This window comes from Esox lucius, chromosome 7 (genome assembly GCF_011004845.1).
Source record: "Esox lucius isolate fEsoLuc1 chromosome 7, fEsoLuc1.pri, whole genome shotgun sequence".
Taxonomy (NCBI): Eukaryota; Metazoa; Chordata; class Actinopteri; order Esociformes; family Esocidae; genus Esox; species Esox lucius.
The window spans coordinates 32,216,839-32,244,293 of NC_047575.1; the positions used below are offsets into that span (position 1 = coordinate 32,216,839).

At 39.8% G+C, this 27,455-nt stretch overlaps 1 protein-coding gene across 1 annotated transcript in view; it reads right to left on the reverse strand.

Moving 5' to 3' along the window:
- robo3 (roundabout, axon guidance receptor, homolog 3 (Drosophila)) overlaps positions 1-27,455 on the reverse strand; it is a 159,926-nt gene that overhangs the window by 19,240 nt on the left and 113,231 nt on the right. The window contains 5 exon segments of the mRNA XM_020048525.3: positions 208-376; positions 619-700; positions 4,969-5,171; positions 10,635-10,806; positions 20,025-20,149. Of these exon segments, the coding sequence (XP_019904084.2) occupies positions 208-376; positions 619-700; positions 4,969-5,171; positions 10,635-10,806; positions 20,025-20,149 (751 nt within the window).

A 27,455-nucleotide genomic window follows, 5' to 3' on the forward strand; every position in this document is an offset into this window, starting at 1 on the left:
AGCTGACCCCACCCACCCGAAGGCCTCCATAATATAGAAGCTGACCCCACCCACCCGAAGGCCTCCATGATATAGAAGCTGACTCCACCCACTCTGAATGTCTCCATGATATAGAAGCTAACCCCTCCCACCTGAAGTCCTCCATGATATAGCAGTTGACTCCACCCACCTGAAGGTCTCCATAATATATGAGCTCAGTCCACCCACCTGAAAGCCTCAATGATATAGGAGGTGACAGCGGCCCCGCCCTCATGGGCGTTGGGTTGCCAGGTCAGGGTGACACTGTTGCGGGTCACGTCGGTGACTACAGGCTTCTGGGGTGGTCCGGGCAGCTGGAAGGGTTCTGATGCCTGGGGGACAGACCAATCTCCACTCTCTGAAAATGGCAAGCAGATCCAACTTTATTTAAGAAGAGACAGAAGTGAGGTGATTGTGCATCTCCTTGCAACCATTACTAATATACTATAGCTGTTGTTGGAAGACGGCAAAAGAGTAACAAAAATGTAAACCTGAACTCTATGTATTACAATAGGGAGTAGAATTCCTATGGCCAATATTGATTTTATACAGATGTCAGAGAGGCATGCTAATGGTCTATAGGGAAGTGCACAAATGTACCTTTCAATGTGAGTACTCCACTCCATGTTGTCTCTCCACTCGAGCTGGATGCCACACAGGTGTAGGCCCCTGAGTCAGTTTCCTGGCATGAACAGAAAGGTCCTAGTTAACATCGGTAAACATGTACTGAAGCACAACACCTTTGCCTCTTTACATTCAGTGTTCCTGGGCAAATCTTTCCAGTCAACATGAACATCTGCCCACAATCTACAGATTATCTGTAGTCTCCAACAGTTATTTATAATGGTGACTCTCCAAAGACCAATACCCATATGTACTTTTGTGTTATATTTTTATTTTTAAAGTAAAAGAGTATGTTTTTGAATGTCTGTAACATTGTCAGCTAATCCCTTTCATTGAAAAGCTACAGCTCCACAAAAACCCAATCATAGGTCTGCACTTCTGCTCGGAGACAGTTGATATCTGCACACTGATTCTTTGGTACCACAGTGGTACCAAAGTAAAACTTTTGTCTGGCTATCCAAAAATAGTCAAACCATTCTGATTGTTCTCAGAAACCAATGAATTGGACCACAGCCAAAGCAGCAATTTTTTTACTCATAAATTCATGGCTTTGATACTCTGCATATGGATAACATTTGCAGATGACTGTTTTGTACAACCCCCTGATTTTGACATTACAAATATCTTTGACAATGGAAGACCAGAACACAGAATATTTCAAAGGAGACTTTTAGTAAGTAGCAACAAATAGGCATTCTTCAGTTTTCCACAGATGTTGTCTTGTGGTGGAAATATTGTATTCATTGTGAAGCTCTATTTCATTTTCTGAACAGAATTATGAAGGGTTCTGCAAAGGTACTTCTGTGGCTGACTGTGCTTCAAACAGAACACCTAACAGTTACCACCAATGCAGGCTGAAAATACAGTGTTAATTCCTCCTGAGTGTGCGCACGCAATGGGATCTCACAGTTTCACATAAGTACATGACATTGTCCAGGGTCGTAAAATGTCTATGGGTGAAGTGAAGGAATGACAAATGCAGGGAAAACTAGCGTGGCCTCTGCAAAAAGACAAAGTCAACACGACGCCCTAGCAAATGAAATAGCACTCACTTTATTTGTAATAGCACTCTTTTTTTAGAACACATGGAGGAATATCTAAAGTTGACCTTTATCTGCTGAGACAAGGCTTGTGCGTGTGAGTTTGTAGTATGGGAAACTTTGTGTGTGTGTGTTTGTGTGCGTGTTTGTGTATGTTTGTTTGAGACTAAGTGTGTTGTCTGTGTCTGTGTCTATTAAAATTTCATTTGGCGGTTGGGAGCGAGACAAGGGTTAGAAATTGTTTACAACAGTGGAAGATGTAGGGACTTTCATTTGCAGACAAGGATCTAATGGTGGTGACAGCTCATGGCCAACCGCTTGCAGGTTAGTGGGCTACACACACACACACACACACACACACACACACAGAAGCTTTTCAGCCTTGTTGTATAATTTAACACCACTCATATTCACAATGAAAGCTAATGAATTATACAAAGCACACAAGGAAAGGACACATTGAGCTAACAGAATGCAATAAAGATTATCATACCGTTGCTGGTGCTAGGTTGCCATCCACAACGTCACTCTATTATGTGTGTGTATTTGAATGTTGGTGTATATGTGAATGTGTGCGTGTGGGTGTGTGTGGCCAGTCATAGTGGCGTTGGATTATTCAAGTCTAAGTGCCCTGTCTAAAAGCCCCAAGAGAGGCAGGAGAGGTGACTCCAAGTCCAACAGCACATCACATTTCTTTCTTTCTTCTTATAGGCCATCAGACTCTGAATAGATCTGTCTGGCAGCCAATGATGTGGCTGTCTGTGCGACATGCCCAGGGTTCTGCCTGGTGATTGGGGGAGAGGAGTGAGGAGTAAACAGGCGGGCGTTTGACAATTAATCATGGTTGGCAGCTTTGGGCGTTGCGCTAAACAGATTGTAAAAAATACATGAAGGAGGGGCGTTGACTGGGAGCCAAATGTCTGAGCTCTTTCCTGATTGTGGAATGACTTTATTTTCGACCCTTCATCGTTGTTCTGATATCTTCTTGAGTTCTCTTTCTCAGTACTGTATCATATATTATTCTGTTTCTCTCCATCTATTCATGTCAATATTCTGTTTTCTCTCACTACTTAATTCCTCCCCAACATCCCCCTTTCTTTCTTTCTTCCTCTCTTTCCCTTTCTTTTCCCCATTTAGTATTTTATTTGGATCCCCCTAGGTTACTCCTGAGGCATTGGCTACTCTTCCCCCCATTTACACTCTGTCTTTCTCTCTCTTTCCCTCCCTATTGCTCCTCCTCTTTCCCTCCCTCTGTCTCTCCTCAGGGAGGTATGTCTGGCTCTGGTCACAGGGTAATGGGCATCTCTTCAGTCCCAAAGAGGAACAAACAGACCATCTGTCTGTTCCCCCCAACAACACCCTCCCCTCTTTCCTCTCATGCTTCCCCTGAAATCCACTTCCTGTGCCCTCTGTCTTGGTTAAAGGAGTAATGCCCTGATAAAAGGGGGAATAGAGTGATTACAACAAAGAGGAGGACATTCAAACAGTGTTTGTTAAATGGCTAGGAGCACAGTGATGCTTGAATTGAGCTCCCTCTCTCTCTCTGTCTCTCTCTCTCTCTCGCACTCTTGTTCTGACTCTCATTCCCTCCTTTTTTTCACCATCTCAACATAGAATTAATTAAAGTCACGGCGATCGTTAATCACTGTGGCCCCGACAATCAACTAATTAACGCGATAGCAGGCCCTGAAGCTTGCCACACACTCTGGTGACCCGCAGGTGCAGTCCGTAACCCCAGAGGGTTCTGGGTAGAATGGATTTCATTACCATTCACATGCCAGTGCTAACGACAGCTAACGACCCCACTTGCTCATTACCTTACCCATTATGCATCACCGCTGAGCTTTTTGGCAACCACAGAAACGCGACAGCTAATTACTGCTAAGTCACTGAGTCACCCATAAACCACAAAAAATCCACTGCAGAAGTCCAATATTGTAATATTAATAACTGCATCATTAGATTGGCATTATGTGTCTGAGTGGATGGGTTGTTTGACCCATGCCAGTCAATGAGTAAATATCATTATTGAGGACAGTTTCCTTTGCTGGAATTAAATGTAAATTGCATTAATGCTGAGTGGAATATAACGCTCAGGTATTTTTGATTCCTTGATTTGAATTATTCCTTGAATTGAATTCTGTGTTAATGTACAAAGATTTGCTCTGATCTCTGGCCATAATGAAACTCAGAGTGCATGGAGAGGAAATTGTGCATTACAAATATTTTCACTATCGATAATTCCTCAGCTAAAAAAAGCGAAAAGCGAAAAAAAATGAATGTAAATATAATGTAATATGTAAATTCAACATTAGCACAGAGAAATGTATGAATTGCCTTACATTAGCTTATGTCTTTGTTTCAATGATTTCTGGGCATAACAACAAAATACAAAATGTATTAGATCATCTAGCCAGCAATTTTTTTTTAATATACATTCCCTTTATGTTACAGTCTGCATTAAATCAACCAAACCTACTGATGCGCTCCAGTGAATAAAAAAATATAATTGGAAGGAAGCTTAATAGGAATTAATTATATAAAATTAATTAACTAAAACCAAACAAAATCTGTCTAGCGCATCGACAGATGCAAGATCTTAACAAAAATATAAAGAATCATTAGGCAATGTCCATATTATTATGCTAATTTATTCTTGTTTAGAAAAATTAGTATGTCCACGTGCTCCGGGAGTTGACAGGTAGGCTTATTAGTCTGTAGACTTATCAGACCGCACCCGAGAAAACCCTATCACCCGGAAGGCTATCGATGTTGCCGAGATGCACAGGTATGCTTTTGCTAGCTGTGATAATTTCCTGTACTTGGCCGTTAGCCAGATTTGTTTAGTCTATAAGAAACAACCTGTCATTACTGCTGCCAAGTGAGTCTATCGGTAATACAGATTTTTTTTGTAACTTTCGCAAATTAGATTAACTTGTCGATAAATGCCACCCTTGACGAAATGTCGACAATTCGACTATTTGTTCTAACCCCTACTGAAAATGTCACCAAAACTACTTCCTTTCATCTTCCTATCATATGATTTTACTTATAGACTATGCATTATATTAACAACATATTCACATTCAGCTCAAAATGGTAGGCTATTTTTAAAATTATATGTTGTTAATTGCAAAAGTACCAGACTGCACCTTTAACCGAATATGCTTACATGCTGGGTAAATGGCATTTATAGTGGAAGAGGGAAAGAGAATACTTGGGAAGATTCTGTATTAATAATAGTCTTTGGGAACATTTTGTGCTCATCATTGTCTTTGGGGATTACCTGCAGGTTTGTGATCTGTAACGTGCCATTCTCCATGAGGTTCACACGCTCATTGCCCAGGATCCTCTGGCCATCCTTCTCCCATTGAATGCTGGGCAGAGGGTTGCCCATTACGTGGCACTGCAATTGGGCAGTGGAGCCAGGTGCTAGAGTTTGATTGAATGGCCCTTGGCGTATGATGGGCGGGACTCGGTCAGAGGGTACTGTGTGGGGGAGGTAGAGGGAGAGAAAGAAAGGCAGGGAAAGAGAGAGTGCTTTATGGAGGTGTAGAGTGAACTCCATAGAAAGACAATACTCAACATAACAGAGTACAAACATATTGCAATTGGAAAGATAGTCATACTTGAGATCATTAAACAACTAATAAACAGTATACATTAATGTTAATTTGACAGTGATTACTATTTAATTAATCCAAATATTTGCAGGATGGTGTCCACCAGTAATGCTATTAGAAGTGGAAAATATGTATATTAACAGCTGACACATTACTAAAAGCAGGCCAGTACCAGTGTAAAAACAGCTTTACAGCTGTAAAAAAAACAACACATAAGCAAGGTTACAAATCTCAGACATTTCACATCCAATCAATGACAGGTCTCTTCTGCTTGAGTGTTTTTTTTACCAGTTTGAAATCAATTAGTTTATTGCCAATACTAGCATTTGTTGTCAATCTTAACAAAGCAGTGTAGATTAGAGTCACTTCTAATCCACAGACTAATTTCAAGATAGAAAATGCAATATGTACATTTTTAATGTAGCAGAATTTTCCTTTCAATGTCAAATTCAGTTTTGGTCAGAACATGTTTACCTGCTGTATGACAATGACAGGACCGGGGTGTTTTGCCTATATTGATTTACCAGAACATCTTCAAATCGCTTTCTCCCACTAGACTGGAGCATTATGGTTTAACAAGCCTAAGTACTGCTGAATAATTCAATGTTGTGACTAGACCTGGAAATCATGTGCCGAATGGTATTAAGGAGGAATATAACCATGAATTAGTCATTGACAAGTTAATTACCTTGGCATTTTCTATTACCTCTTCAATATCAAACAGTTGTGACTTTAAAACCAAGGACATGACTTCTGGGATAGTGACACACTGAGATTGGGTTTGAGCTATGGGTCTCTGTTCCAAAAGTCCAAGAAGATACTTTTATGAGTAAACGTCTCAGAAGGGAAAGATCTTTCACAACAAACTAAGTGGCTTCTATTTCTGCTACATTGCCTATTGTGAAAACGGCTTCAATTACGATGTCTGCGTGACCTACTGCAATATACATAGAGGCTGGAAATGGGATAAAAGAACCAAGTGTTAGTGTGTGTTCATGTGTAAGACTGTGTGTGAAAAATGTCCATTACACAGTCAGATAGGCAGCATTATTATGTTTTTCTGTGCCTCGGCATTCTCTGCACTGACTCGCATCAAGCGTTATAGGATGAAAGTAGTATGGGGTATACAGTAGACTGTAGTCAACAGTTAAGCTCTTGGCAGTGAATCCCAGAGTGTTTACCCTGTAGTGACGCATAGAATCTGGGAATAGACTAGAAATGTCCATACACTATATAGACACCTCCGTCCGTCAGTGGGTAGGCGGTCAATTAAACACCACTGTGTGCTGACATCTGTTTCTACTTTAACACTTTACCGCTCTATCCTACCTTCAGTGGGTAGTTCAACCTACTTAAATGGAATCTGCACAATAGAAATTATTTATGAATAGAAATCTTTTTTTTTTTTTATTAAGGTACTTTGTCCCACAGATACCAATAGATTGTGTGATACTGTGTGTACCTACACAACCCATCTCGAAGACAGGAGCATGTCTTCCTCTTGGGCATCCACATCAAGGGGTTCTGCCTTTTTCCATACTGCCCACTGAGTCCAAGTCAGATCTGGATGTAAGTCCACTCACTCAAAGGATGACAGTTAGCTTTTGCAGATTTCCATCCCCATCATATATACTTGCTACAACCAAAGATTTCTGCGTTTTATTTAAATTGAAAAAGATAAGATTATAATTATATATTAAATCCTTGTGATGATGCCACCTCCTACCCTGTGCTATGCTTGGACAATATGCATCACACCATGGAGCTATATCAGCCAATGGCACAGTCAACGCCCAAACCCAGACTATGGTGGTAAGCTTGGCAATTCATGGAAGTATGCTTTACACTGCTGTGGCTCAATGGAGCCTCACAATTAAATACATATATATATATATATATATATATATATACACACAGTATCTCACAAAGTGAGTACACCCCTCACATTTTTGTAAATATTTGAGTATATCTTTTCATGTGACAACACTGAAGAAATGACACTAAATGAAAATGTCCAAATTGGGCCAAATTAGCCATTTTCCCTCCCCCGTGTAACACATTAGTGTTACAAGGTCTCAGGTGTGAATGGGGAGCAGGTGTGTTACATTTGGTGTCATCGCTCTCACACTCCCTCATACTCCCTCACACTCCCTCAACATGGCAAAGAACTCTCTGAGAATCTGAATTGTTGCTCTACATAAATATGGCCTAGGCTATAAGAAGATTGCCAAGACCCTGAAACTAAGCTGCAGCACGGTGGCCAAGACCATACAGCAGTTTAACAGGACAGGTTCCACTCAGAACAAGTGAACGTACTCAGCGTCTTATCCAGAAATTGTCTTTGGGAAATAGATGTATGAGTGCTACCAGCATTGCTGCAGAGGTTGAAGGGGTGGGGGTCAGTATGTCAGTGCTCAGACCATATGCCACACACTGCATGAAATTGGTCTGCATGGCTGTCGTCCCAGAAGGAAGCCTCTTCTAAAGATGATGCACAAGAAAGCCCGCAAACAGTTTGCTGAAGACAAGCAGACTAAGGACATGGATTACTGGAACCATGTCCTGTGGTCTGATGAGACAAAGATAAACTTATTTGGTTCAGATGGTGTCAAGTGTGTGAGGCGGCAACCAGGTGAGGCGTACAAAGTGTGTCTTGCCTACAGTCAAGCATGGTAGTGGGAGTGTCATGGTCTGGGTCTGCATAAGTGCTGCCTGCACTGGGGAGCTACAGTTCATTGAGGGAACACTGTCATTTCTTCAGTGTAGTCACGTGAAAAGTATATATTAAAATATTTACAAAAATGTACTCAGTTTTGTGAGATACTATATATATATATAGCTCCGGAAGAAATTAAAATACAACTGCACTTTTTTCTTTCCTTTGGAATAAAAGTCGAAAATGTTTTTCAGTGAGGAACAGAAGGGTTCAAATTAAGAGACCACTGCAAATTGAACACTGTTCCTCAGTCAAAACTTTCCTTTTCAACATTTTGGAAAAGGAAATTTTTTTTTTTTCCAGAGCTGTATATATATATATATATATATAGTTCTTTTTTCAAATGCTGTTTTATTAGTGTGATATTACCAAGACCAAAATCGTAAATCACAATTTACCTCAGAATGAATATTACCATCGACACATTAATATTAATATCCTTCTAGAACAACCAGAAATGTAATATCTAATTATATAGTTGGCTTATGATATCAAATACCGTGATTGACAAAAAGAAGTTGAGAAACCAATAATGAGCTGTTGGCAGTTTTCCTTATATTGTTGTCTGTATGCTACGTTTCAGTAGATAAGATAGCTAAGCTATAGTCTCGTGAGGCTCATGCAGAGCACAGCTGCCCTTAACAACAGTTTATTCCTGTTCTTAATGCATGCAGCGCTACGAGGGGAACATATGTTTCTGGTGAGGTTAATTTGAACAGCGTCATTCCGACTTCTTTTTGATTACATCTTGTCTTACCTCCTGCTGTTAGGTTATTTGGTGGGCTGTGGTGGATAGCGGTTTTTAATTTGGGATGGCTTTGAAGAGTTTTAATTTAGTTGGATTTAAGCATTTCTGAAGGGACTGAAGAGCGGTGGAGGGATAGGCAAGGGTCAAACCAGCCGTCCATGAAATATGTCAAAATTAAACGTAGTCATAAGGTACTGGGAAATAGGTCATATGGAACCATATAATCTGTCTAGTCCATTACTATTGACCCAGGGATCTTGTCACGGAGTATGTGGGTCTATAAGGAAGGCACTGGAATGGGTTTGGTAGGGTTTTAATGGGCGCTTGTAATAGTGACTCATAGGGGGTAATCAACTGTCCTTACAAACTAGGTGGTGACAGTGCAGATGGTTATTGGGGATACGTAGGCATGACTTGTGTTTATGGCACTGTAGGGGTCAAATCTTTAACGGCAGTGTTATGAAAGGTGAACATTGTCACAGTTTTGTCATATACACGATTGACTGATCCGCCTGTAGCACGTGTGTTATGAATGTGTGCCAATCTGTCCATGACGTGTCCGTGCGGACACCTTGATGTACAACACGTAACACACTGTTTGTGTAATCGTAAATAAATTATTTTAAAAAATGATTGTGTAAAACAGAAAACAATTGATTGCATAAGTATTCACCCCCTTTGCAGTGAAACCTGTGTAAGATGCTGTGCAACCAATTGTATTTAGAAATCACATAATTAGTTGAATGGAGTCCAGCTGTGTGCAATTAAGGTGTTTCACAAGATTTCTGGTTAAATACACCTGTCTCTGGGAGGTCCCACAGTTGGTTAGTGCACTTGCAAACAAAAACTACATCATTAAGACAAAGGGACATTAATAGCGTATCTGTAATGAGGTTATTCAACAGCAGCAATCAGGGGTAGGATATAAGAACATTTCCAAGGTATTGAATATCCCCTGGAGCTCAGTAAAGTCCAAAATGAAGAATGAAAAGAATATGGCTGTGAATCTGTCTGGAACAGGTTGTCCTCTGAAGGAGTTACAGTTTTCCACGGCTGTGCTGGGAGAGGACTTGGAGACTGGTCAGCTTTGAGGGAAGGATGAACAGAGCAAAATACAAAGAGGTCCTTAAAGAAAACCTGTTCCAGAGTGCATATGAGCTCAGACTCGGGTGAAGATTCATCTTTCAGCACGACAATGACCCAAAGCACGCAGCCAAAACAACTCTGGATGGGGTTTCAGGACAAGTCTGTGAATGTCCTTGAGTGACCCAGTTAAAGCCCAAACATCAGTACAAATGAGAATATAGGGAGGATTAAAAAATGCAGTTCATCAAAGGTCCCCGTAAACTTGACAGACCTTGAGCAATTTTGAAAAAGGGGAATATTGCTGTGTCTAGATGTGAAAAGATGGTAGAAACGTATCCAAATAGACTATTGGCTGTAATTGCTATCTAATTTTAAACAAGTAATTTTAAACAATTACTTAAGCAATCCAAATCTGAACAATGCGCATGTTTTAAATAACCCCTTTATGTTATTTTTAATAATTTCACATGTTTTGTAAATCGATTTTGTTGTTGTGACTGTTTCTGTGATTCTGTGTAATTTGTGTAATTGTTGCCCCAGGGCTCCCTTGTAAAAGAGATTTTACTATTTCAATGGGACATCCCCTGGTAAAATAAAGGATAAATAAAATAAATAAAATAAATGTACCAAATATTGACTATATACTATAAAATGTATTTTTATGTTGACTTCATGTCGCAACACAATAACATTTGAAAATGTCCACGGGGGGTGAATACTTTGGAGAGCGTCTATTGGTCATACAACAGGCCTGCGTGGGTCCTTCCACACACACTCACCACTCTCCACCTCCAGCAAGGCCTTGGTGAGTATGCTCCCGGCCACAGAGATGGCCTGACAGATGTAGTATCCTGAGTCCTCCCTGTGGACATCTGTGATGGTCAGCTCCCCACTCAGAGACACAGAGAACCGGCCTGACTGGGCAGCCTCTTGGATGGGGAACAATAGGATCTGGGGAGCCAGGAAACACAACATCACACAGCAGGTAGGGTGAAACGGGTCAGTCCAGGTAATGCCACCTTCATTACACCATGCTTGTTTTACCATCATTTGGTCATGTTAACAGTGCGAAATGACAAACCTGATTGAAAACAGTCAACAGAAAATCTAAAAAGCCTAAACAGAATTTTATGCGTCAAGCAAAGTGTGAAGAGATGGGCACACCTATGAATACTTCACAGAATATTAAAAAAGCTTGAGATTGCTAATGCAGAGTTAACATGGTGAGGTGAATAGAACCTAAGAGCAGACTGTCGCAACTGACAGTTTTGCCTGACGAACCAATTGGTTTTATACAGCCATTGTCTGGCTATTCTACCTGGTAGTTGATGGGTGAAATTCAGGCATGACCACACACGCTTCTGTTAAAGAAGAAAAGTTAAGAAAGACAAATCACAATTCAGTGAATAGTGAATAAGTTAATGTTTTAACGTTGAATAAGTTCATGTTTAAAACAGTAAATATGAACATGATTAGCTTAAAGGGTTGAGGTTGGCGTAACTGGTCTTCAGGTTTCGTAAATCACTTACTAAAGAGTCCCTATGTCAGTCATACTTTTAATCTACTTTAGTGTGGGAAGTAGAGCTGCTAACCACAGAGAAGATCCTGCACACATGAACCCAAAACCATTATTGCACTTCTTTTGAGTGTGTGGTGGCAAGGCAACTTCACATGAATATACATTACTATGACTCTTGACAGTGAAATAACTGTTCTGGTGCTCAACATGATTCCCTCGCACCGTGTCAAGAGAGTGGCAGAGGCTTAAAATGTCAGACGAAGAGCAGAACACAGTTTTAGATGGCACTCTATCCCAGCTCTTCCAAACAGAAAGTGACACATTGTTTTGTTTGGTGCTGCAATAAAACAGTGCTTGAACTGGGAGTAGGCTTGCTGAGCCAGGGTGGGGTAAAACGCAGAACGAGAGAAGGGAAGAAAGAGCGAGTGGGAGTGAGAGGGGTGGGAGGAGTGGAATGAAGAAAGGTTCAAGGAGAGTGTTAAACAGAGGGATAGAAGAGCAGGACAGACTTTACAGAGCCTAGAAATACCAGTACAATTACAATCAACCGACATCATGAGAAAGCATGCCCTGCTTACAGACTGTTCCCTCTGCCCACATAATAAGGTGGAATCAAAGCTGCACTTCCTCAACTCCGGCAAAATGTACAACCACATTAGAGAAGCACAGAACCCACAGACCTACAAAGAATTGGAACACAAATCATTGATAACCCCCCTGGGCCCGGTTTCCCAAAGCACTAAGATGATGGTAAGATGCACGTAAGTGCCTCGTTATTTTATCAGTGCGTTTCTCGAAAGCATCGTTACTTAAGTGGCACGTAACATCCCTCGGTAATTAACAAGTGCTCCGGACCCCTCGTTAGTCCATCTTAACCGATCTTAAAAGGCACTTCACTGTTTTTGTGAAATAGCGCCTCCCTCAACATGAGGAATTATCGCAAACAGTTAATATCAAGGCAATAAAACGAATAAAACGTATCAAAACAGTTTTGATTTAGACACATTTATTTAGACAAATGAAATAAGTGCTTGACTGAATTTAAATGTAACTGAATACAACTGGTCAACTGAGGATAAAGAAAAACGTACGTAAAACAATTAGGCTATTTAAGAAAAAGTGTTCAAAATTAACTGTACGAGTATGAAAGCCCGCATCGTACTGCTACTATTATTTGATGGATAGGTGCTGGTGCCTCTACCTCGTCAAGAAGAACATGCCAGAATGCATGTTTTCTATTGCGTTCCATTTGTATTCCAAACAATTAGAATAGATTTTTCTCACTATGCTTTATATTCCCAGTTAACCAATCGTGTTGATTGCTATGTGGCTTATATTCTATATAGCTACCGGCGGAATTGATAATTGGATGTCACGTGATCAATTTCCAGAGATATGATTTTGTTGGCTGAAGTCAACCCCCTGGTTGCAAATAACAGTTTCGTCAAGCCATAAATACCTCTACTTATTCGGGTTTAACATTTTCTTATTGATACCGAAGTAGTAGTTGAATACATCGCCAGCGATATTAAATGCTTCTGATAAGTAAGCAAGTTCTACCAAAATGCAATAGGCTATATTTCAAAATATATTCATGGCATAATTCCATTCTTAGCCCCAAATATGTCCTAATTCCATTCCAAACGGCCGTAACATGGCACTTACGATTAACTTTATAAAGAGCGACCTACGCGGTGCTTTGGGAAACAGGCGTAAGTCTGTCGTAACAAAGTCCCACTTAAGGCTACATGTATCGTTAAACCATCGTAAATGCTATGCTATTGGGAAACCGGGCCCTGGTCTGCATCAATGTGCAATCATAGCAGCATGATTTGTAACCATAAGGGGAAAAAAGAGTCATTCGCAAACATCATTGCAAATATATATATATATATATATATATATATATATATATATATATATATATATATATATTTACACATGATGAAACACTTTTGTGCAAGGAATCAATGTTAATGTTCATTACAATTCAATACCTAAATAGGAGGTCATAAGGCTACTTACTCCCCATCCTGCCTAGCGGTCCTGCAGAGGCACCCATTGCATTGCCTCCCTCACTTCCTTAATTCTCTGAGCTCTTTTTCAAGAACGGGGGAAAGGAGGTTGGGGGAATCATGTCCCTCCCCAGAGACAGTTAAACCAAAGAGAAGCCCTCTGTTATGCTCTCTCTCTTTCCCTGGGTCTTGTGCTATTTAGAGCCAGGCAGTTTAGTGTTATCTAACACAGCCCTGGCAGGGCTACATATGGGTGAGCACTCCCTTCCTCCCTCTCTCTCCTTCTATGTCTCCCTCTTTGCACCTTCTACTCCCACATACAATCCTCCCTGCTCTCTTTCTGCCATTATCTACTTTTCCATTCATATTCTAGGGTGTCCTCCCTGTCCGCCCAGAGTGGGTGAAAACACTCTTTGGAGATGAAATGTCACTCCCTTATGATATGAAACACATTTTCTGGTCATAGTCTTTCACATTTTATATTTTTGCGGCTCAGAAAAAAGCTAAATCAGCATGAAACAAGCAAAATTAAATGTAAAGGGCTTGCGTTTGGCGTACGCTCAGAATATCAATTTACATTTTACAGAGGTATGCATAGTTTTCTGAGAAATTGTAATGGATCAAAATAAGTGTTCAGTAAAATATAATGTGTCATGTCCCAAAATCAATGTCATCAGCAAATATTCATGGCCATTCGGATATAAAGTTATTCTACTACAGATAGAATACATTTATTTGCTTTTAATAATTAAGACATGGACTGGGTGAATTTAATTTAGAAAAAATGTCATGGTCTGTCTTAAAGTAAGAAATAGGCTACTTCATAAGTTAGGCCTTTGGGATGACATTTTCTTGATTTTCGCCTACTTTGGTCAGTCTAATTTTGCCCCATCTGATGTACTAAAACTCTAATAACATTGGAACATCTTAGGATATAGACATGAGCTTTGTACCATTGATTTTCTCAGAGGATCATTTCCGCAATTATGTTGCCCATTGGTAAAAATAGGTTTTCTTACTTGACACCCAAATCCCTCAATTCTCTATTCCCTTCTGTTTCTCCCTTGGACTCCACCATCTATACCAACCCCTTTTTCCTCTATTCAAGTCGACTCTCTTCATCTCTCATTATCTCTCATCTCTATTTTGCTCTTCTCTTTCCTTCATCTGTCCCTGAGAGCAGTGCTACAGGCTCCCACGCACACACTCCCACCAGACCTTTCAACATGTTGCTGCAGACTGTGATGCACACACAAACACACAGGTATCTGTCTATACTCCTGGTATAATGCTCGAAAATTATAAATCCACCCAGGGAATAACGAATGACACCGTACAACCAGGGTTGACCTCCCAAGAGGGGCGACTGCCCCTGGGCCAACGCACACCAAAGGTACCCATACGTTTCAGAAGCTTTAAATAGATTTATCAAATATCTAACAATAAAGAAACTATACTGATTAACATTAGAAAAAGATTCATGATTTTAGAATTAGAGGCCTGCTAAATCCATGCTGAATAGACATTTTGAAAACAACTGGTAATCTGTGTTTTATAAAGCCGATTATGTACATTACTTTTTTTTGGGGGGGGGGGGGGGGCATATCCACTAGTGTTGAACACCTGTTCAAACAGAACATGGAGCGGCATCAATAGGAATTGCTGTTTGTGACTGTTGACAATGTAATTGATGTCAATTGCAAACTAGCTAGTACGAAACGGGTGCTATTCTATCTCCAAATCACTGTAGCTGTTCCTGGTTTAACAAAAAACCTTAATAAAAATTTCTGTGCATTACAGGGTAGAGTGACTACAAGGACGGGATGAATTAGAATTCCAACACAGCATGGAAAATCAAGAGAAATAGTTAGATGGTATATTACATTTAGAGTATAGCCTACAAAGCCTGGGATCCATTTGCAATGTTTTGATACACAGACCTGAAAAGGTTTTGATTTGAAGCTTGCGACCACTGTGTAACCACAAGCACAAACACACTTGTGAACACAGAAGAATTGGTGTACAAATTATGCTTGTTTGCCCATAGTCAACAATGCATTTTCTGGAAAAGAATTTAAACATGCATTTCTAGATAAAAGATCAATGCGGTTTCAGGGAAATACGTCACATATTAAATCTAAATTTGTGACACCCGATTTAGTAAGAAATGTTACATTACGTTACATTCCAAAGCGCTACCAAAATGTATATGTTACAAATCTGCTAAAACATTACATATGTTACAAATGCTAATAAAAACGTGTCCTATATTAATTTACACAAATATATGATATGTTACGAATTAAGTGTAATGTTACTGTTAGGAATCATAGCACTGGGGCTAAGGATTGGGTTAAGGTTTGGGTTAAGATTATATTACAAAAAAGGTTTGGTTATCATTAGGTATCTCAGTACTGGGGGTTGAGATATGAGTTATGGTTTGAAAAATCCACCTCTGGTTGACCATTGGAGTGAAGGTCAGGGATGTTTCCGCCAATCCACCATCCCCTTACCAAAATGCCCCTCTAACTTTTACTGCACCCTTGACATATTGTAATATATCCCACGAATTTGTCAATCAAAAATGCCCCAAGACCAATCTGAAAAGACATACAGATGAGCCGACAATATTAAAAAGGGTAATCATATAGGGTTGCCACCCGTAAAATATAGTATTGGTTTGGTTTGTACTAATTACTGTTTTGTCTCAAAATAATACATTGCCTACGTGACCATCTGAGTGATCTAACTCACTTAACATAAATTAAACACTAGCTGGGGCATTTCTGTTCATTCAAATTGCTTCATAGTATACCCAGTGCTCTTGTCACAGAGCAGCTCGAGATGTCAGGACTGTGTGTCTGTGTATGTGTGTGCACGTGTATGTGTCAAGCTGTCAGCTACACCGTTGTCGTGGTAATGGTGATGCGTGGGAGAAATATGAGAGCGAAATGCTTTATTATAGTGTGTATTTTATGATAACGTTTGTGATTTGATATTAGAGCAGAAAGTATAAAATTAGCAGATGCTAGCTATTTAACAAGCTCTTCGGCAGTTAATTTATTGAAGCAGCCCATTTTACCAGTGTCTGCAGCTGATTGCTGGGTCTGGGATGTATCTCTTTTTTGAGTTCACCTTTCAGCACAACAATGACCCAAAGCACACATCCAAATCCACAAAAGCATAATGTTTTGGAATGGCCCAGCCAGAGCCCAGACCTGAATCCAATTGAACATCTGTGGGGTGATCTCCTGTGCACAGCCCTCTTCAGATGTCCTTGCAATCTGACAGATTTTGAGCTCTTTTGCAAAGAAGAGTGGGGCAAATATTGCCATGTCAAGATGTTCCATGCTAATAGACTCCTACCCAAAAAGACTGAGTGCTGTAATAATTACATCACAAGAACCTGGCATTTTAACAGGGATGTGTAGACTTTTTATATCCACTGTATACAGTACTATACGAGTATACAATAAATGAAAGCTACTACTGTCTAGATAAATTACATGCAGCGCAACATGAATGACTGACACTTAACTCAGACTTCACGTTAGCTTTCTGACAAATATAACATAATAAAAGACATTAACGTTAGTTGAAAACACCTGTGAGCACCATTGTTGGTTGCTGGCTGAATGTGTGGCTAATTAACTTTCCAGGTAACCTAGCTAAGATAGCTAAAGTTAGTGATGGTTGATTGATTAGCACTCGTTTTCATCCCGTTTTCACCAAAAACATATGTTTCCAAATACAATTACTGACACTTTTTAGCAAAGGATTATTTATTTCCACAATTAGGCTACAGTTCCAGCACAAAATTACTTATTGACATTGTCATTAAAACTAGCACAATCGACAGTGATACAGCTTACGTAGCACATACTACATTTTAGTTTTCAACTTTTTAATACAACTGAAAATAATGAAATAGAGAGACAGTAAACTGTTTGACATTAATGATTGCCCCTACTCACAGCACTAAAGCAATTGCTTCTGCTGGTGTACGGCAACACCACTTGGACAAACCACATGCAGAACTTAAGTACACAGTAATACTAATTGTAGTGTAATGGCTATTTGTTGAGTTTAGTTATGATTATGATTACATTTGCTAATTATTGTTTTGGACCATGGTGGTGCGTGGTTTTTATTTTATTAATATTTTTTATATCAATATATTGGGGGGGACATTTTGAGCATATTTGAATATTCAGTGGAATGTGTTCCCCCAATGTATATTATAATTACGGCCTTGTGCTGAGGTAGGAAATAAACCACAAATGCGGCCCTGTTTACAGGCATTTGAAATGCATAATTTAAATCCAGTAGCATGGAACTCTGTTTGGGTATTTCTGTCTCAAAATGAAGGTGTTCAATAACACTATATATAAAAAAAAACTAGGATTGTGCCAGCAGCACTAACAATAACATCACAATCGTACAGTAATGGCGAATCCTTCAAAATGTGTCAATACATCACAATGTGTATAATTCTTTCTCAAGATAGCAAATTGTTTTCGAGCAAATGCAAAGAATTATAAATGGAAAAGTATATAGGTTTAAAAAACATGTTTTAAGAACAATATTAATTAATAAAATGTACATACCGGTATTTATAAATTGTCTAATTATGTACAGACTGGTTTGTACAGACTATTTTGTTAAATGTATTACATTGTATTTTCAAAATATATTGCCTTATAACAAAAAAGTAGACTATGTGAAGTGGAACATGGCAAATGTATGCTTCATGTTCTACTTGGAACTTACTCCCTTTTCATTGGTACTGTTTACTGACCCCTTGGGCCACATACAAGCGTACCTCAGTGTTCCTTGAATTCCTCTTGGACCTCATAGTGGTGACAGAATATATCCAAATCATTTGTGTCCAACATGTCCTCAGGACAAACATATTGCCACAATCCTACCCAGCATCGAGTTTGGATTGTGGATCAAAAAGTTTGTCCTGATAATCCGGATATATTGGACTACCATCTCATTATGTTTATAGTCGCAAAAACTAATCCATTTACACCCTAAACAAGGACTTTAAAAAGAAGCACAACAAATTCTCAGACAGCCCAATTATGTCTAGATGCCCTTCCAAACTCCCTCCACCTACCCAAGGATGTCAGAACAAAATATGTTAACCACCTAAATAAGAATCTAAACTCCATTTTGGAGTTGCAAGTAGAAATCTCTGCCACTTGAGCTACAGTGGACCAAAAATGTGGGACCACCCAAGATGCCATGGCATTGCAGTATCTTGGTTAGCCTGAAAAGACAGTATGGTACAATATCAAAAAGTACCGCATAACCACGGCCAGCTGTCTTGATCAGGGGGAGCTAGGAATAGACGGAAGGACGATGCGTGTCCATTGGCCACAGTACCAAGTCATGTTACTGACCAGTTGCCAGTGAGTAACCTAATAAGTTGAGTGATATACCAGGTTTACATCTTTTACAATAACATTTTTCAGTTTCAACATTTGATATTTTGGCTTTGTACATTTGTAACATTTTCAACATTTGAAATTTTTTACTGCTATGCAGATGATACAGAGTTGCGCATTTTGATGAAACATGGCAAAGTACCAAAATTGCCTACACAGGAATCCTGTAGTTCAAACACAGCAATGCACTTCTCCCTAGGCAAATAAGACAATAACTATTCTTCAACTAGGGCAAAGCACTGCTAATCTTGACCAGCACCAACACATTTGATAGTATATTAAGGCTTGGGCAGACTTCAAGGTTTTACTGTTAACCTACAAAGTATTATAAGAACATGCATCTCTGAATTTGTCCCGTCCCACAGGCCTACAGGTATGTTAAGACACATGACTCTTACTGTACATAGAATTTAGACACACATGAAGTCAGGGCTTTATTATATTATAAAGCTAAATTTTTGTGGAATTATCTGATGATTTAAGTGAGACAGGCAAAGTCAATCTCAACCTTTAAGTCGATTGACAACTCCTCTCTTTTAATAGGTCATATGATTGAGTTTAAATTAGCCCAAGAATATGCATCAGATGGACGAACCACCTCTCTCCATAGGGACAAACTATACTCTGCCTCTGACCTAATTATGGGGCCTGAGTCACTGGCTTACTTGCGCTCTACCATGCTGTCCCTAAGAGGCAGCATCAGACGATGTGAGGCATTTGGCCATAGACATATTCATTCTTCACTCTTCTCTTCTCCAGCAGTCACACTGTCAGTCATTTATGAAAAGCCATATCCATTTTTGATCTAATGATCGATTTAACTTTAAAAAGCCATGCACTATTATACCCGGCACAGCCAGAAGAGTACTGGTTTGGTTCCTCTCTAGTTCTCTTCCTAGATCCGGCCTATCTTGAGTGTTTTTTCCAGTAACTGTGCTTCAACATCTTATTGCAGGCCCTTGGGGCTTTTAGGCTTGATATCGGTATATGTTGAAATGTGCACAACGCAAAGGAATCTATAAGCATATAACTGATTCAATATAATCTACCTTTTCTAGATTATGCGTGGCAGTCATTCTCTGCCAGAGCCGTGCAGACAGAGTGAATCAGTTTTCACAGTGGAGTGGTAGGACAGTCAGGTGACCTGTTGCCCTGAGATACAGCATTTGGTGGGTCTCTTACCTGGCTGCCTTCTTTCTGCCAGAACACAGCAGGCGGAGGGTTGCCCTTGGTGCCACAGAGGAACGTCACTGTGCGACCCTGAGCAGTGATCTGGTCCCGTGGCCGGACCACAATCTGAGGGGGCACTGTAGAGAGAAGCGGCCTGCGTTAGAACATCTGGGATGATGTGTACGCTGTTACTTCTGCTGGACTGTGTGAACCCATTCCTTTATGTCAGGGTGTATGCGTCCGGGTGTGTTTGTGTGTCCCTGTGTGGGTGAACCCGTCGTAATGTCAGTGTGTCTGGTGTGCATGCAATGTGTGTGTGTGTGTTCCAAGCTGTCACCACAGACACTATACATGTGTGGAAGGCTTAGGGGGCCATCAGAACACTGTGTGATGATGATGATAACAGCTCATTCCTGTCTACATAACAAACACTATGGGGGCACAAATAAACACACACACACACACACACACACACACACAGAATACTGTTTAGAGTAAGGAAAACACAAACATCTAAACCACATCTCCCAGAGAATCCAGTCTCTGAATATTATGGGTCAACGTAACACATACAAAGCTGTATTTTTGTAAGGATATCTAGTTGTTTACAGTATTTGTTTTGACAAAGTATACCACAAATGTCAAAATAGGACAAAATGGAGATGCAATTAAGAGTCTGTGGTGGATTTCAAGGACAGTTTCATTTCTAGTAGACATTGCTTCATTGGGAAACGTTTAATTGAGAATACTCAATTAAAGACAGATTCAGGACCACATAAAATATTGATCAAGTGCCTTCAAATATATCAGGAGTATCAAGAGAAACACTAGATGCTCTCAAGTCATGCTTAAAAGAAAACATGTCCACACGCATTACAAGTTTTCATGGGTTTGTGTTTTGAAGCCCTCTCAAGAATAAATTGTGCTCATGTCAAAAACCCATCCAATAGCAACTACAGTTAATAGGATGTGAATGGTTTTTCAAAGCATTCCTCACAAGAACGTGATCCAGGATAATTGTCAGCTTGTTTAATTCTCATTGGTCTCTGTTCCCTATTGGGTCACTGGAGCCTGCTCTTCAAGATGCTAATCAGCTAGCACCCATAGAATACTGGAGAATAAAAAATCCACTTCTGCCTCTCCACACTACCCAGTCAGTGAGGCAGAAAACTGGAGGTTGGGGGATAACTTCTTGATCCAGGACCTGGTCATCTGAAGTCTTTGAAGAGGAAAATAATAAAATAGGGGGGAAGGGACTAAACCCCTGCTAAATCCTTACAATCCTCTCCATGACACACACAGCCTCTTGATTGCTATTGATCTCACTGCCAGCTACTGGCTCCTTTTGCATGGAGGGACTGAATGTATAATGATGTCACCTTTGCCCTAGTAGGGCCTAATTGATTTGGTATCTCTCTGCCTGATCCCCCTCTCTTATTTCACACTCAATTAGAGCGCGGAGAAAGGCAGCAACAGGGACAAGGGAACGAGAAAAAGAACAGAGGGGAGAGGTCCTAAAATAGCACATTAAAAGTGTTTTTGGTTGCATCTAGGGCAGGGTGAAAAAAATAATATATAATCTGATATTGATAAATAGCACAATATACACTAGGAACAGGAATTTCCAGTAATTTACCGCTTTTTTACCGCTCTCTCAAATGAAAAACTACATTTAGTGCAAGCAGTGGTATAATGCACAGCAGTGTTGTCAGGTAGAGACAATTATCTGTCTGAAAACATCCCCAGTTGTTACTGAATTACATCACATGAATACAGTAAACCCAGAGCATGACAGCATTTCCACAAACAAATCCTACACTGATTTTATTTGAACTAATCCAACCAATACAGGCCTTGGCATTCCCAACAGTCACAGTGAACTAAATAATTTGGGGTCCTTGAAAAGCGCTATGGAATTCTCATGTTTTATTTGTATTATTAAAAGCTTTTCGTCCTCCCTATTTGAGCCCTCACACTTCTCAAAGTGGGACATACGTGATTGGCACGGCAACAACGAGATAAATCACCAGCAAAGAAGACCCTTGGCTGAGGTCATAGAGAGTCGTGTCCAGGGGTCAAATGAGAAGCCACACGCCGACCTCAGGTGTCAAAAAGGTCAAACATGATTCACGTTCCCTACTGTCATTTGGGCTTTCAGCTTTGAGCTACAGAACAGCTTGCTAGAAAACAAAGGTAACCACCAACAAACAGCATAATCGATGTTCCGCCATTCAGCTGCTATCTCCAGGGCATGAGCTACTATTGATTTGATCCAATTCTCATGGCTGATGCAAGCTCTGAAACAGTCAAGAAACAGAAACCTCTTACGTAACCTAGGCCTGTGCACACAGAGACAGACGCAAACACGCACATACAAATACATGATCAAAACCCCACCATAGCTAACCAAACACCAAGACAACACACCCTGTGTCCACAACACACCAGGTTGAGTTTTTACACAAAACATATATATTTCATGGTTAGGTTTTAAGATTGGGTGTGTGAGCTTAAGTAAACAACACCTTACATCCTGGCAACGCAGGTCATACTGTGGTACAGTATCAGCATACAAAATACAAATTAAGTAAAAGTCTTGATTCTAACAGTGAATTTTAAAAATGCTTGCTATTGTTGGTGACATGAATAGTTCACCTATTATAATTCATGACAAAAACACAATGTTGTTAATGTAGTATTGACCATTTGCAGGGCTGAGCCAGGGTGACATTTGTCTATAGGACTAAGAGCAAATCTTAACTAAGAATAAATTCAGTTGCTTTTATCTTAGAATGATTACTGAGCTTTAAACTGGTACTATTACCCTCCCGAAAGTCATCTCAAGAACAACAATAGTGCTGCTTGATTTGAGGATACATGTTATTTCACACATTGCCTATGGCAACAATAAATTATCCATAATCGGGGCAGCTCTATATCGTTGAACTTCAGAGTCAGGCAGAGAAGGGAGAGGCATTAACCTTGTCTCGTGGGATACGAACTGTCACCTTCTCACATGGGATAAAAAAACACGGTAAAAAAATGTAATTAGTGATGTTAGCCAGTGGGTGTCGGTTCTTTACGATAATTGATGAAGGTTCATTAGGAAGGAGACTGGTGGTCAGAGGAAGAGAGAAATCAGCTGTGAGGTGGTCAGTACGTACAGTGGCCGAGTGCATGCGTTTGTGTGTACAGTATAAGTGTAGCCCATTTCAACAAACTCAGCACCCACACCCCCCAGATAAGAAGAAAACATAGCTGTGTCCTCAGGGAGAGAGCATCCTCAGGGCTTGAGTGACAGGCAGCTGTCAAAGATGTATGGTGACACAGACAGACAAGTCTCATGCACTCTTGTAGACACACTCACCGTTTAAGGAGGACTACAAATGTTTATTTTTTTTTAATTCTGCTTGAGAGGACTTTAAGAAAATGTTAAAATTATCCCAATTACAGACAGCAGCTATAGAAACAGCATCTTTTTGTGCTGTAACCCTTGCCTTCATGTTATTGTAAGCCCCAAAAATGTTCTATCCGTAGTCAATTTGGAAGATGAAAGTGAAATTCGGTGCACTGACATTGCATGCTGATGTGTTACCGATAAAAATCTGTTTCATATTAACTCAGTAATCCCTGTTAAATGCTTACAGGACTGATAGTGCTGTGGTCTCTTCTCTCTCTCTTTGTAGAGCTCCCTCTTACCCTCGCCCCCACTCTCCTCTCTGACACATCCCCATACAACTCTGCCCCTCCAACAGACTTATAAACCATGTCCTCAGTCTGATGTAACTACATCATTCTTAGGACATGCTAATTCTTAAGACATCAGTGCCGAAGACATGATAAAATGTTTTATCTTCGTAGATGGATGACTGGACCTGCCCACTTCCTATTGTGAATGGTTTAAATATTGTTTTTCAACAATTCCTTAAAGTTGTGACCATTTAATTTAACATTTCCACTTTTTCAGTCGGGATGCTGTGTAAAATATGAATAAAAATGGAATGCAATGATGTGCAAATCATTTAAACCCTATGTTCAGTAGAAAATAGTACAAAGACAACAAATCTAATGTTGAAACTGAAAAATTGTATTGTTTCTTGAAATATATAACCAAAAAACCTGGGACTGGGGCAACAAAAGACTGGAAAAGTTGTGTAATAGTGCAAATAGTGCAACAATTTAAGAATAATGTTTGGGGAGCTCAACATTTACAGTACATAATATAATTTAAAGATTCAGAGAACCTGGAGAAACCTAGTGACGCAAGGGCCAATACTGGATGGCCGTAATGGACACAATTCTGTAGTTGGAATCAGCGTATGGTCTCAGGAACACTTCTAAAAACCATTGTCTGTGACATCCAGAAACGCTGACACCCTCTCAGGGCCCGAGCATATTTTAAAAAATGGACTGAGGCGAAGTGGAAAACTGTCCTGTGGTCTGACCAACATTTTTGATTATTTTTTGTAATCATGGATGCCGCGTCTTCCGGATTAAAGTGGAAAGAAACCATCCGGCTTGTTATCATTGCACAGTTCAAAAGCCAACATCCGTGATGGTACGGGGGTGCATTAGCGCACATGTCATGGGTGACTTATACATCTGTGAAGGCACCATTAATGCTGAATAATATATACAGGTTTTGGTACAACATATGCAGCCATCCAGATGTCTTTCCCAGGGAAGGCCTTGCTTATTTCAGCAAGACAATGTCAAACCACATTCTGCCCATATTATGGCTCTGTAGTAAGCATGGCTCCGTAGTAAGAGAGTCTGGGTGCCAAACTGGCCTGCCTGCAGTCCAGACCTGTCACCAATTGAAAAGATTTGGAGCAGTATGAAATGGAAAAAAACGACAAAGGAGACCTTGAATAGTTGAGCAACTGAAATCCTATATCAAGCAAGAATGGGAATATATTTCAAGTTCAAAACTACAGCAATTGGTCTCTTCTGTTCCCAAATGCTTAGAGAATTGTTAAAAGAAGAGGTGATGCAACTCAGTGGTAAACAGGCCCTGTCCTAACTTTTTTGAAAGATGTTGCTGGCATCAAATTCAAAATGGGTATGTATTTTTCCAAAATAATAACATTTCTCAGTTTCAATATTTGATATGTTGGCTTTGTACAATATTTTTATTAAATACAGGGATAAATGATTTACACATCATTGCATTTTGTTTTTATTTGCATTTTACGCAGCGTCCCAACTTTTTTAGAAACAGGGTTGTATCTTGCAAAATTGCTGCTTACTCACTTAAAATTAAATGTTGCCCTTCCAAGATAGTTTGACATGCGCACACTGAAGAAATATATTGCTAAAACATTCCTTTCATAACTCTGGCTCTGTTATACATGAGGAGGGAATTATTCTGGGTTATTTCAAAAATAGCATACACTGGACTGTTACAAAAAACACTGCGTCACTGGACTGTTACAAAAAACATAATTTAATTTAGACCATGTATAATTTCAAACTTGTAAGTTGAAGTAATATACGAGTAGCTGATTTATTCCATTGCTTGACGGTTATGGATTTTGGTGTCTTAAAAGTTAGTTGTCTGTGTTGTTGCTGGAAACAGTGTATGGAGATTTAGCAAGGAAGCGGGTATTTAATATTCTGCTATTTGAGTAGGGTTATGCTTTAGTGTCGAAACTAGTAGCCAAACCCCATCTGAACTACCAGGAAGCAGAAAAGTTGTTAAATTGTCCACAAATGTTGACTCGTGGTCAGATTTCTATTTCCAGATAATGTGGTAAAGGGCAACCTTTACATATGACGCTAAAGCTACAGTTGGACTTCCCCGCAGAAAAAAACTTGCCAGCCCGTCACCTTCCCTTCTGAGCTGGTACAGATCACCCCCCCCCCTTCATCTTTCAGCACCATCATGCTAGCAGCCCTAAGTCGTTCGCCAATGATGGTGGAAATACCTGAGGTCAACCCATACCACTAGCCTATTTGATGAATTGTGCCTTAGTGTGCATACACAAATGAACCCACACAGACACATAAACATGCATGGTATCTGGCAGGCTCTATATTTCTATTATTTCTGACTTAATGGTTGAGGTGTTAATAGATGTTCCTGTATAGAGGATACAATACAGACTATAGTGTAGACAATATTACAAATGATCTCAAAGCTGACTGGTTTGCTGATATTGAGGCATGCCTATATATGGTATAGCAGCAGTATAAGTTGACAGGGTTGGTGCAGCACTTAATGCATATAGACTTTGCCTCTGTCATTGACACATCAATCATATGAAAGCAAACAGGGCATTTCTTTTATGCCCAATAGGGACACCACATGGACGTGAAGCAAGCAATCAGATCAATCCTCCCCACTCACACACACATACACATCCACATGCAGGGAGATGAGATGAAATGGTGTACTTACTGAATGGACCCACTGGAGTGGAGAAAGATGGAGAAAAAAGAGATGAATGGAAATGAGACTGGGTGAGACTTCGATGATTTCATGAGCAGGGCAGTCCAATGTAATAACATTTAGTATCTCCTAGTTTGAAATGTCGTTTTATGTAGTATATTTTAGGATCAAGTAATTTCTTTTAAATTTAGTCAAGTCAAGAAGTAAAACTGAAATAACCTGAATGAATTCCACATTTGAATAACATTTTTATCTTCCGAATTTACTAAATTAAAATGGAATTGAGCTCAATCCCTTGTATCTGTGGCTAAGTATTACATTAAGTGGGTGTTCAGACAGCCCCATACAGGATTTATATATAGAATTATTAAATACATTGAATATGTGCTTTGGAGAGCATGATGAAGATATATCATGGGACTAACAAATGCCTTTTTTCATTGAAGGCACAAAAGTTTAAGACAAACAGCGTACTGTAGGCATTGTCTGCAGAAAACGGGATCTCCCATTATATTCAATATTTGTAGTTAATACTTTTGGATATATATACGCACATATACATTTTTGGATCACATCATATATAGACTCACTTTACTCAATACATCATACTAGTATTGTGTAGGATCCATCTTTCTCCAGAACAGCCTGAATTTATTCTGCATGGATTCAAGGTGCTGGAAACATTCCTTAGGGATTGTGGTCCATGCAGACTTGAAAGCATCACACAGTCCTTGGAGTATTTTCGGTCACACATTCATGCTGCAAACCTCTCATCCCAAAGGTGCTGTATTGGACTGAGATCAGAGGACTGTCCAGGTAGTAGGCGTAAACTGAAGTCACTCCAATGTTTGTGGAGTCAGCTTAGGTACGCTTTAGATTTCATAATACGGTCAATTGGTATTTCTTAAATTCTGATTGTGTTGCACATTGGTGAACAAAAGTGCACTTCTGCACACTTGTAGAGAGTGGTTATTGGATTATTTGTGGCCTTTCTGTGAGCTTAAACAAGTATGGCCATTCTCCTCTGACCTCCCTCATTAACAAGCTTGTTT